At 37.8% G+C, this 12907-nt stretch overlaps 1 protein-coding gene across 1 annotated transcript in view; it reads right to left on the bottom strand.

Annotated features, from left to right (window-relative positions):
- The window catches only part of LOC144440776 (uncharacterized), a 141095-nt gene that overhangs the window by 63493 nt on the left and 64695 nt on the right, over positions 1–12907 (bottom strand). The window contains exon 11 of the mRNA XM_078130155.1: positions 6842–6944. Within this exon, the coding sequence (XP_077986281.1) occupies positions 6842–6944 (103 nt within the window). The remainder of the gene's footprint in view (positions 1–6841; positions 6945–12907) is intronic.

Raw genomic sequence — 12907 nt, 5'->3', positions numbered from 1 at the left:
AAAACTCCCTTTGTTAAAAAGGCAATACGCAATCTGGGATTCCTGAAGCGTCATTGTCAAGATTTTAATAATGTAAAGTCTGTAAAGACCCTGTACATATCCTTGGTTCGGAGTGGCCTTTAGATTTGTTCCCTTATATGGAACCCATGGCAAAATAATCTAGTGGATAAGATTGAGCGTGTCCAAAGGAAATTTATCAAATATTTATGCTTTAAATAAAATATACGTTATTGTTCTTCAGATTATTTAGAATTGTGTAAGTTTTTCAAACTACCCCCTCTTTTCAATTGTAGGAGAATTTCTGATCGCTGTTTTTTATACAAATGTGTCCATTCTGTGATTAACTGTTCTTATTTGACACAAATCCCTCTGAATGTTCAACGTAATTTAAGGTTTAATTTTCCTTTTCGGGTACCTACAACCAGAATTAATGTTCATAAGCATTCTTTCATTCCACGGGCTCTATCCACTGTGAATGAAATTGCCAAATGTAACTCGAGTATTGACATATTTGACAGGTTTAGTCATTTTAAAACTAATGTACAGAATTATTTTTATACTTGATGTGCTTTTTATTGTTGCTTTTTAATGTATATTGTTTTGTACGTATTTGTTTGTATTTTGTATGTTCTGCAGACCTTTTTAATGTATATATTGTTTCGTAAGGTTTGTACATATTTGTTTGTATTTTGTATGTTCTGTGAAGCCTGTAATTGGGATTTCATTCCTGTTGGTTTTCCGAATAAATAAATAAATAAATAAATAAATAAATAAAATAAATAATTTGTCAATCATGGTACCCACAATGGTCTGGAATGGATACCCTAGGTTTACAAGTTTTACAAACTCCATTTGTTAATCATGGTATCCATTATAATGAGATTTGTGTGCGGACCATTGCTATATATAAAACCATAAATAATTCTGTTTAATACACCCACTTTGTACAAATCAGCAAACACTGAGAATTTAAAATAAAGGTTGAAGTATTCAGAGTCTGTTGATGTATATGTATATGACATTTATACAGCACAACAAATGAAATCGATGCAGCAGGGTTACAGCAGTGGATGAGGGAATTAACAATTATGGGATTAACATAACTAAGAGTTATATAATAAAATTAGTATAAAAACTTTGGCATTGTTTAATCTTTACAAATTTTGTATCATTCTCTACTTGTAATTGTACACATTTAAATGCCATATTAACAAAAGAAATCTGGGTTAAAATAATAAAATACAAGTAACATAGCCCCCCACCACCCCTAACTTGTGTGTTGTATTGTGTAAGATAATCACATTTTTGGAAATTTTAACATGGAAATGTTTTGTTGGGCTTTCCAGGCTTGAAAATGTGTGCACGTGAAGTGTTGGGTTTTCAGTATAATTAGCAATATGGTATTTGGCCATCTTAAGTGTACAGCTAGAATGTTATCGTTCCTCTCTCTTCACTTTGAAAATGTTTCTCAAAGTCAAAGGTCACTGTCTCAATAGACAGCTCATCATTGATAATGTGAGGGTATGGTAGACACTTGAATGGTGTCCATAGGTATCACATTTTTGGGGAATGTGCTTTTTATCACAAATTTTTCTATAAAGGTTAAGGTCACAAAATTCACCCAAGTTATGATTGAAATAGTATCACTTGAGATTTGAAAAGCTATGAAGATAACCAAAATTTGGCTATTTGACTTTGAAGACTTTCAGGGTCAAAGGCCAAGGTCTTAAAAGAAAGCTCATATTTGATAATATGAGTGTAGGCACATGTCATTGAATGGATTGAGTCACTATGTATTACACCTACAACTTAGTTTTGATGCAAATTGTGAAATGTAACAACAAATTAAATATGGCCACCAATCAGCCAAGCAGTCACAAAACAAAGTGATGTGCATATGTCACATATAGCATGTTACCTTTGTGCCAGGTTAGGTTGAAATCAGTTAGTGCATGCCAGAGATATGAGGTTAAACACACAAACAACAATTATGGCTGCCATTCAGCCATATTGGATTCAGTCACAAAACAAAGTGATGTGTCACATATGTTAACTTGGTGCCATGTTTGGTTGAAATCGGTTGGTGCATTGCCAGAGGGGCATGCACGGACGGATGGATGGAACCCAATTGGGGTTAAATAGAATAGTTTTAATGCCATTGTAGCACAACTGACCACACTGAAACCATGCTGTTTTTGTTGATTATCCACTTGTCTATCCATCCTTACATTATTTGCAATACTTTTTCTATAGGAAAGGTTGTGTAGCTGAGGTATATATGTATGTTGTGCTAACAAGTATGTTATTAAGGAATCTCAACAACAGATTACTCATGCTAATAAGTCCGACTTACTCCATAAAAACATTTAATTTCATGACATTAATTAAACAGTGAAATTCTACAGTTCACTCAGATACTATTTTCCAACCAGATTTCACATTTTTAACCCGAATCACACAGCTATGATCATTTTCATTTGAACAATTTGCCATCTACACATCTTAAGTAATGTCCCCTCCATATACCAAGGCAATAAATTCAGTTCAGTTGTGCTAATAATGGCATTTATCACTCATTCCTTCATATTATGCAATATTGTTATTGGAAAGAAACCCACACACTATTACTTTTCAGACAAATTTATCCAGTAGTTTTAGAGGTTCAGTTTTTAACCAATATCACATTTTTTATCTCAAGTATTATAGTATGCCCATGCAGCCAATCATCAGTATTGACTTGAACAATTTCCAGAATAGACTTCAAGTTCAAAATTGCAAGCATACCTATAATACTATGCTTGTAAATTTCCTTGAATGGTTTCTCGAGACATTAAACTTCAAAAGTTAATTAACAATTTGCTGTTGACCTTGACACTGAGGGTCAAGGTCCAAGCTTAGCACCTGTCTTGAAAGGTAACCTCTATAAACATAGCTGCAGACACATGTATGGTGTCTCTAGATACAAAACTTTATAAATGATTAATAAGTAATTTGTTATTTGACCTTGAGTACACTCAAAGGTCAAGGTATAAAAGGAAAGGTTATCTTTGATAATATAGGTGTAGACACTTGAATATAATCTGTGTATTCAACTTCTGGAGTTATGGTAGAAAGACAAATTTGGGTTATTTGCTCTTGAACATGTTGGACAGGTCAAGGTCAAAGGTAAATATAAACTTTACTATTTTTAATATATGAGGAAGCACTTGAATGGTGTCTGTATGTATCAAACTTTTGGAGATCTGAGGCAAAATGTGTATTTTTATTGAAAATATGGCCATCAGTTTGCAAAATTAAGTGACAGCATATGCACACTATAGTATTTGACATTTGTACCAGGTTTGGTTGAAATTTAGGGATATGGGTGAACACAGACACATGTATACACACATGGCTGGAAAGCAAGATGGACATGGGTCATTCATATAGCCCCTTCCTGGTAGTATCCCTTGGGGTTAATAATCTATATCGTAAGTGGCCCTAATGGCCAAACTACACAATCATAACATTTCCATATAGCCCCCTCCTGGTTGTATCCCTTGGGGTTAATAATCTATATCGTAAGTGGCCCTAATGGCCAAACTACACAATCATAACATTTCCATATAGCCCCCTCCTGGTAGTATCCCTTGGGGTTAATAATCTATATCGTAAGTGGCCCTAATGGCCAAACTACACAATCATAACATTTCCATATAGCCCCTTCCTGGTTGTATCCCTTGGGGTTAATAATCTATATCGGAAGTGGCCCTAATGGCCAAACTACACAATCATAACATTTCCATATAGCCCCTTCCTGGCTGTATCCCTTGGGGTTAATAATCTATATCGTAAGTGGCCCTAATGGCCAAACTACACAATCATAACATTTCCATATAGCCCCTTCCTGGTTGTATCCCTTGGGGTTAATAATCTATATCGTAAGTGGCCCTAATGGCCAAACTACACAATCATAACATTTCCATATAGCCCCCTCCTGGCTGTATCCCTTGGGGTTAATAATCTATATCGTAAGTGGCCCTAATGGCCAAACTACACAATCATAACATTTCCATATAGCCCCCTCCTGGCTGTATCCCTTGGGGTTAATAATCTATATCGTAAGTGGCCCTAATGGCCAAACTACACAATCATAACATTTCCATTTTGCCCCTTCCTGGTTGTATCCCTTGGGGTTAATAATCTATATCGTAAGTGGCCCTAATGGCCAAACTACACAATCATAACATTTCCATATAGCCCCTTCCTGGTTGTATCCCTTGGGGTTAATAATCTATATCGCAAGTGGCCCTAATGGCCAAACTACACAATCATAACATTTCCATATAGCCCCTTCCTGGTTGTATCCCTTGGGGTTAATAATCTATATCGTAAGTGGCCCTAATGGCCAAACTACACAATCATAACATTTCCATATAGCCCCCTCCTGGCTGTATCCCTTGGGGTTAATAATCTATATCGTAAGTGGCCCTAATGGCCAAACTACACAATCATAACATTTCCATATAGCCCCCTCCTGGTTGTATCCCTTGGGGTTAATAATCTATATCGTAAGTGGCCCTAATGGCCAAACTACACAATCATAACATTTCCATATAGCCCCCTCCTGGTAGTATCCCTTGGGGTTAATAATCTATATCGGAAGTGGCCCTAATGGCCAAACTACACAATCATAACATTTCCATATAGCCCCCTCCTGGTAGTATCCCTTGGGGTTAATAATCTATATCGTAAGTGGCCCTAATGGCCAAACTACACAATCATAACATTTCCATATAGCCCCCTCCTGGCTGTATCCCTTGGGGTTAATAATCTATATCGTAAGTGGCCCTAATGGCCAAACTACACAATCATAACATTTCCATTTTGCCCCTTCCTGGTTGTATCCCTTGGGGTTAATAATCTATATCGTAAGTGGCCCTAATGGCCAAACTACACAATCATAACATTTCCATATAGCCCCTTCCTGGTTGTATCCCTTGGGGTTAATAATCTATATCGTAAGTGGCCCTAATGGCCAAACTACACAATCATAACATTTCCATATAGCCCCTTCCTGGTTGTATCCCTTGGGGTTAATAATCTATATCGTAAGTGGCCCTAATGGCCAAACTACACAATCATAACATTTCCATATAGCCCCTTCCTGGTTGTATCCCTTGGGGTTAATAATCTATATCGTAAGTGGCCCTAATGGCCAAACTACACAATCATAACATTTCCATATTGCCCCCTCCTGGTTGTATCCCTTGGGGTTAATAATCTATATCGCAAGTGGCCCTAATGGCCAAACTACACAATCATAACATTTCCATATAGCCCCTTCCTGGTTGTATCCCTTGGGGTTAATAATCTATATCGTAAGTGGCCCTAATGGCCAAACTACACAATCATAACATTTCCATATAGCCCCCTCCTGGCTGTATCCCTTGGGGTTAATAATCTATATCGTAAGTGGCCCTAATGGCCAAACTACACAATCATAACATTTCCATATAGCCCCTTCCTGGTTGTATCCCTTGGGGTTAATAATCTATATCGTAAGTGGCCCTAATGGCCAAACTACACAATCATAACATTTCCATATAGCCCCCTCCTGGTTGTATCCCTTGGGGTTAATAATCTATATCGTAAGTGGCCCTAATGGCCAAACTACACAATCATAACATTTCCATATAGCCCCCTCCTGGTTGTATCCCTTGGGGTTAATAATCTATATCGTAAGTGGCCCTAATGGCCAAACTACACAATCATAACATTTCCATATAGCCCCCTCCTGGTTGTATCCCTTGGGGTTAATAATCTATATCGTAAGTGGCCCTAATGGCCAAACTACACAATCATAACATTTCCATATAGCCCCTTCCTGGTTGTATCCCTTGGGGTTAATAATCTATATCGTAAGTGGCCCTAATGGCCAAACTACACAATCATAACATTTCCATATAGCCCCCTCCTGGTAGTATCCCTTGGGGTTAATAATCTATATCGTAAGTGGCCCTAATGGCCAAACTACACAATCATAACATTTCCATATAGCCCCCTCCTGGTTGTATCCCTTGGGGTTAATAATCTATATCGTAAGTGGCCCTAATGGCCAAACTACACAATCATAACATTTCCATATAGCCCCCTCCTGGTTGTATCCCTTGGGGTTAATAATCTATATCGTAAGTGGCCCTAATGGCCAAACTACACAATCATAACATTTCCATATAGCCCCCTCCTGGCTGTATCCCTTGGGGTTAATAATCTATATCGTAAGTGGCCCTAATGGCCAAACTACACAATCATAACATTTCCATATAGCCCCCTCCTGGTTGTATCCCTTGGGGTTAATAATCTATATCGTAAGTGGCCCTAATGGCCAAACTACACAATCATAACATTTCCATATAGCCCCTTCCTGGTTGTATCCCTTGGGGTTAATAATCTATATCGTAAGTGGCCCTAATGGCCAAACTACACAATCATAACATTTCCATATAGCCCCCTCCTGGTAGTATCCCTTGGGGTTAATAATCTATATCGTAAGTGGCCCTAATGGCCAAACTACACAATCATAACATTTCCATATAGCCCCCTCCTGGTTGTATCCCTTGGGGTTAATAATCTATATCGTAAGTGGCCCTAATGGCCAAACTACACAATCATAACATTTCCATATAGCCCCTTCCTGGTTGTATCCCTTGGGGTTAATAATCTATATCGTAAGTGGCCCTAATGGCCAAACTACACAATCATAACATTTCTGTAAGGTTTAGATGTGGGCCAATGGTTATTTTATTTTTGTTTTACGATACAATCACAATTTGACAATAAACTGAAGGGGTATACATACGGTGGTATAGTCCACCAGTCTGTTGTGACTTGACTTGTTGTTGCAGATATTGTGTCTTCATTAGTTGTACTACCACCTGTTGATCCAGGTGATGAAACTGTCACTAAAAGAAGAAAATACAATAAGTTACTTTAAAATGATGGCACACTATAGTAAGGGTAAGGCTTGATGTAGTTTTGTGCAGATGTTGTGAGTCATGTGAAAGTGAATATGTTCACAACATCCTACCCATTCTATGCTCCAAGAAATACAATATTAGAGTGAGAGAGTTGTTTTGGCAGCATCAAGGGTTAATGAACTTCAGTGACATTGCAGGGGAACAAAAGTGAGGTTGATTTTGTACTAGCTGCTTAAATAGATATTATGGTCATGAAAACTCACTTTCACCACATTGCATTGCATTGCATATGCCTTCTCTAAGAATAACAGAAACAGAGTTATGCAAATCAGTGCCTGTATCTATCTGAGTCTGTCCATAGACCCTCCACCTGTCTATCTATTGTTTCTATCTATAAAGCAGTAAAAATAAGGATTAAGATTCCACATGGACAGCTGGTAAAAGTTGTAGTCACGCAACACAGAGGGCATACTCATGATCCAAGGTCACGTTACTTCTCAATCTTGCTTGGTTTGTTTCCGCCAGCAGTACAATGTCGGAAGCTCCAAATGAGAACGTTGAATTTACCAAGATTCTGAAAGATTTGAAGTATTCAGTCGACAGCCTGTACGACCTATTAGAGTCGTAAGACACAAGACTATGTGCAGTACACCTTGGAGAGTGGCTCCAGAGAGTCAAATTACCTGGCAATTTGAAACTATCCAAATCAGGGTATCAAACATGACAACCAACATTGTCTCAAAGTGTGCAAGGTTCATAGAAACAACATTGAAACTATTAGTTACGTCAATTATTCCTAATCCAATTGGCAGAAATTAGATACCTACAGGACGAATATGCAGCCATAGTTGTACAAGGTCAGTTTGATAAAGATACATCAAAGCTATTCCGCTCCTTGCAAAGAAATACTTCTGGTGTACTACGCGAAGCATTAGAAAACCTGCCAAGCTGGAGCAATAACAGCAGTCTGCCAACCAACGACACAAAACCGTGGACATGGTCGTGGATGTGGCAGCTACAGTAACAATTACAATAGAGAGTGGAATAGTTATAGTGGTCAAAGGCAAGATACATTCAGTCACTTCACAAACAAAAATATTCCAACAAGAAGACAACAACAGATAGGACCTTATGGTCAGCAAAATGACACTTCAGAGTCATGAATGGACTAAAATCATTGCACCAAAACATATTATAAACTGGATAACTGAAGGTGTTCAGCTCCCCTTCATAAGTGAACAAAAACTATTTTGTCTTCCAAATCATAGACTTTCTAGAAGCCAAGCAGACTTTATCAACAAAGAAATTGAACAATTAATTAAATGCAATGATATAGAACAATGTTCAAAAGAACCCTACTGCATATCAACCATTGGATGTGTACCCAAAAAAGGAGGAAAATGATGTATGATAATAGACTTACGAACATTAAACCAAGTTTGTGTGTCACCAAAATTCCAATACGAAAATATACATATGGTAATGGAAACAACACAGAAAACAGACATGATAGTAATATGGGGCATCAAAAGTGGTTTTCACCATATACCAGTCCATCCAAACTTTCACAAATACCTAGGTTTCAAGTGGAATAACAAATTCTAACAGTGGAAATCCTTTCATTTGGACTGAATGCAAGCTCATATTATTTTTGCAAAGTAATTCGAGTAGTGGTACAATATTTTCGGACTATTTGTTTTTGAACTTGGCATTCATGTATGTAGACAATTTTCTCCTGGCAGCTCAGGAAGAAACTATAGACAGTCAAATAGACAAGACAAACTATGCAAGTACTATTGGGATAAATCCAAACTAGTACCATCAAACAAGAAGGTGTTTATCAGATACCGAATAAACGGTGTAGATCCAGATGGAGACCCAGAGATCCGCATACCAACACGGTGTGTACTGAAGATTAAGATGCGATATAATGAGGGCGTTAAACAAAAACATGTTTCCAGCCAGGGTACTTGCCAGAATAGCTGGAAATACATAGCAATGACACAAGCTATAGTACTGGGCAAACTAGCTCCTACTCTGCAGTGTGAAAATGTCATGGGAAGATATTCTAACTATAGTATAAACCAACCAGTCCAAAAAGAGATGGCGTGGTGGTTAACTCCCCTGCAATAATGGAATGGGCGCTCAACAACGACACAAACACTCGATGTACAAATGTGGACAGATGCATCCCAAACAGGATGGGGAGCAGTCTGCATGCAACACAAAGCAGCAGGCAACTGGAACAAAAGACTGTCTATGAAACATTCCAACTACAGGGAACTAATGGCAGTATTGATGGCATTGAAGTCATTTGCTCCAAAACTGAGAAAAAAGACAATACAAATATTATCTGACAATGTTATGATAGTGGTATATCTCAACCCCCTTGACAAGTGCTGTCCAAAAAATGACTCAAGTAGTAAAAGCTGTGTGGATGCATGGAAGCACATGACTTCGATATAAAACTGACAGCAAAACATTTAGCTGGCAAATCAAACTGTCAGGCAGATACGTTGTCCACAATCATGGATCCTTACGATTGGAGACTACATCCAAAGGTTATCCTAATGTTGGACAACATGTGGGGAGCAAACAGTATAGACAGATTTGCCAGCATGACAAATACAGTTACCAATTTACAACAGCTGGATGCTCGACCCTTTCACATCTGGAATCGATGCACTGGCACAGCAAGACTGGAACACACACAACAATTATGTGAATGCACCATTTTGCCTATTACCATGGGTGCTACAAGTACTAAGGAGACAGCAAGCAGAAGCAACAGTTATCACCCCATATTGGGCAGCTCAACCTTGGTTCCAAGAACTGCCAAATGACAACGATGATACCTGTTTGTCTGCCAAACTCATCTCACATGTTTTGGAAAATGGCAATACAACCAGAACCAAGCAAAAACCCAAAATGGAAATTATATTATACCAGTATATTGATGGTGGAAATCGAGGGATCTGATTAGTCTAGACATCGAACTAGCGCGTCTAAAACGAGTGATAATGCACTGCTGGTACGATAATGCACTGCTGGCACGCGTCCAAATTTTGTTCGTCTACGAGCGTTGAGTTGTTGTCCGCCGTGATACTGATAGTGAACTCTTCGAATTGTCAGAGGAGGATTTTCTCTCAATGAGACAATATTTTATGAGAAATTATGAAGAAGGAAATTTCGAAAGCAACCCAGTCATCGCGTATTTGTTCAAATCATCGCCTACTACATGTACTAAGGTCAAGGTGCTAGGCATGTACGAGATCGGTCCCAGCCTCGGCGCGGCTGGAGTGAAACATTGGTGAGCTGTCCTGTCCTGTCATAAAAATGAAGCAAGTGAAAGAGGTTACACTGGCCGACTTACCATTAATCTAAACAGAAATTTGTCTGTGATCCTGTCCTAGAGTATCAGTCATCAATCCGAGAGGGAAATCCTCAAACCTGAAAATCTACTGAGGTAACTTCCAGTAATATAAATACATTGTAAATATCAACCTGTCTATCACTTCACCGAGTCGCGAATTCGGCCGGGAACGATCGAGATCGAAGCACGCTGTATTCAATAAACCACTTCAAGTTTATACCTTGAGTCAAACAGGTTGTTTATTCATCACTTTGCACTTTTAATGAGCCGATCAATGTACAGATTATCCATAGAAACGACTAGCAGATAAAATAAATCCAGTCGCAGCACGACGTTCACGTTGAGGCCAAGATCAGCTGTCTTGAAAGCAGCGTTATTGTTATGCAAATTAGTCATAGAGGCGCATATGAAACGAGAAAACGTTAGTTTTTATCTTGTTTCCGATATTTTCAATATACTAGTATAATACAATAGCGATAAACCACCCCCCGGGGAAGGTATACCACTCGGTTTTGACCAGTGAACTCAATATATGGTTTATTGCTTAAATATATACTTGGAGAATATCTGGAAAAACAGATTGAAAAATGAAGGATGGTCATCCAGAGCAACAAACCAGTTTCCACAGTGTTGGGCAGACTCATCACTTGTTTTATATAATCGGACTGTAAATCGGTTTTTCACTCATTGTGTTGAAAAAAAAGTGGAATTTCCACCAACAAATACATCCATAGTAGCAGACTTCCTGTGCAACATTGCAGATAGCTCAAATAATATAAACCGCATTTGCAGCTTTGGACAGCTACAGCTGCACTAGGCAGGCTATATAGTGCATTTGATTGTCAAAACCCACTTAGTGAACCAATACTTAGTAACTTGATTTCAGCATTAGTGAAATTTGGTATAGTAGAATATTCACTAGCAATGCCAGTATCTGTGTTTCACAAGTTATTTCTTTCACGGCTTGACAATGACAATCTAACTATCAAACAGATTCATTGTAAAGCGGTAACATTACTAGCATTAACAGTTGGTTTATGACCATCAGACATTCCACCGAAGGGACAAACATTTGATTCTAGTACAAGTCAGAGTAAAAAGATAGTGTTCTCAACAGACCAAGTCAAGTTTAATGATGACAAAAGTGTTACTATCACATTTTTTGGCATTAAGAATGGTACTAGCCGTACAGGTTTTGAAGTATGTTTGCCATCATTATCCATTTAGAAACTAGATCCTGTAAAGACTTCATCTGTGATTACATCTCTCACACAGCTAGTGTAAGACCTAGAGATAATGCTGTGTTTCTAAGCTTGAATGCTCCTTATGAGGCAGTTGAAGCTCCTAGAATTGATAAGATTCTAGATGATGCTATTCAACTAGCAGGTTTGGGAGGCAAATATACTGCAAAAGACTAAAGGCCTACTGCTGCTACAGCAGTCATTGAAGCCAACTTTGACCTAGAGGTTGTTATGAAAATAGGACGTTGGAAAACTAGATCAGTTTTCCTTGATCACTATGTACATAGTAAAATACCCAACAACTACACAGACTAAATTTTGACCTCATGAGACTATTGGACAACCAGAACAGCATGAAACTCTCCACTTAGGCATTGTAATATATATATGTTGCGTGACATAAGTTTACAAAAATTGTAGTCATCCAACATAGAGGGTGTACTCATGTGGCCCAAGGTCTCATGTTACTTCATATTCTTGCTTGGTGCTAACTGACTACACACACATTTAACATAACATACAGTATTTGGTGAGTAATATATCATGTACTAGGGGAGACGTGTCAACTAAGGCATAGATATAGGCATTGTAATATAATTTAATATTAAAGTTCTTTATTCAGACATGTATAGTGTTGAGTGACGTAAGTTTACAGAATTGCAATTTCTACCAAAATGATATATAAATTGTCCTCTCTGTTAACATCACCTATTTGACTCTCTGTAAAAAATACTTTATTGTCAACTTTGCATTAGTGAAGTTGACGATAACATTGATACTTCCCAATTAGAATTAAATGGTTTAGCATAGCAGATTGTGTTCTTCAACCGAAAATCACTGAAGCACAAGAAAAAAGTATCTGTTTATTGCTCACTTCTGTATTCCCAAAATTCACAAAATCATTCCAAAACAGCTGTGCATTTTACAATGCCAGAAAAGGTGTTCAAGGGATTCCTCTTGGCTGCAATGATCACATTTACTGTCACCTTTATGTCATTTTTTAAAAAAGAGACTCGTTGGTAAAATTCGATGTAGAATTTCAAATTGGAAAAATATTATTTTTCTCCTCAATTTTAGTTTTGTAAGTTAGACTCCATACTTGTTTCCAATTAATACCATTTCTTTTAACATAGTCCAAATAAAGAAACTTTGATTCGGACGATGGTGAAATAGATGCTCTTTTCACCAATGGGCTGTAAAAATCCCTTGTTTCCCTTTTCCAAAAAAACAACCTTATATTTTTGTATGACATTTGCATTCATATCGCTTCTGTCAGTGCAAATGGTCATCTACTGAAATATATTGGACACCTCTATAGAGCCATTCACTATAAC

This window comes from Glandiceps talaboti, chromosome 10, assembly GCF_964340395.1.
Source record: "Glandiceps talaboti chromosome 10, keGlaTala1.1, whole genome shotgun sequence".
NCBI lineage: Eukaryota > Metazoa > Hemichordata > Enteropneusta > Spengelidae > Glandiceps > Glandiceps talaboti.
Note: the sequence above shows the minus strand (reverse complement) of the source record. Positions and strands in the feature narration are given on the sequence as shown.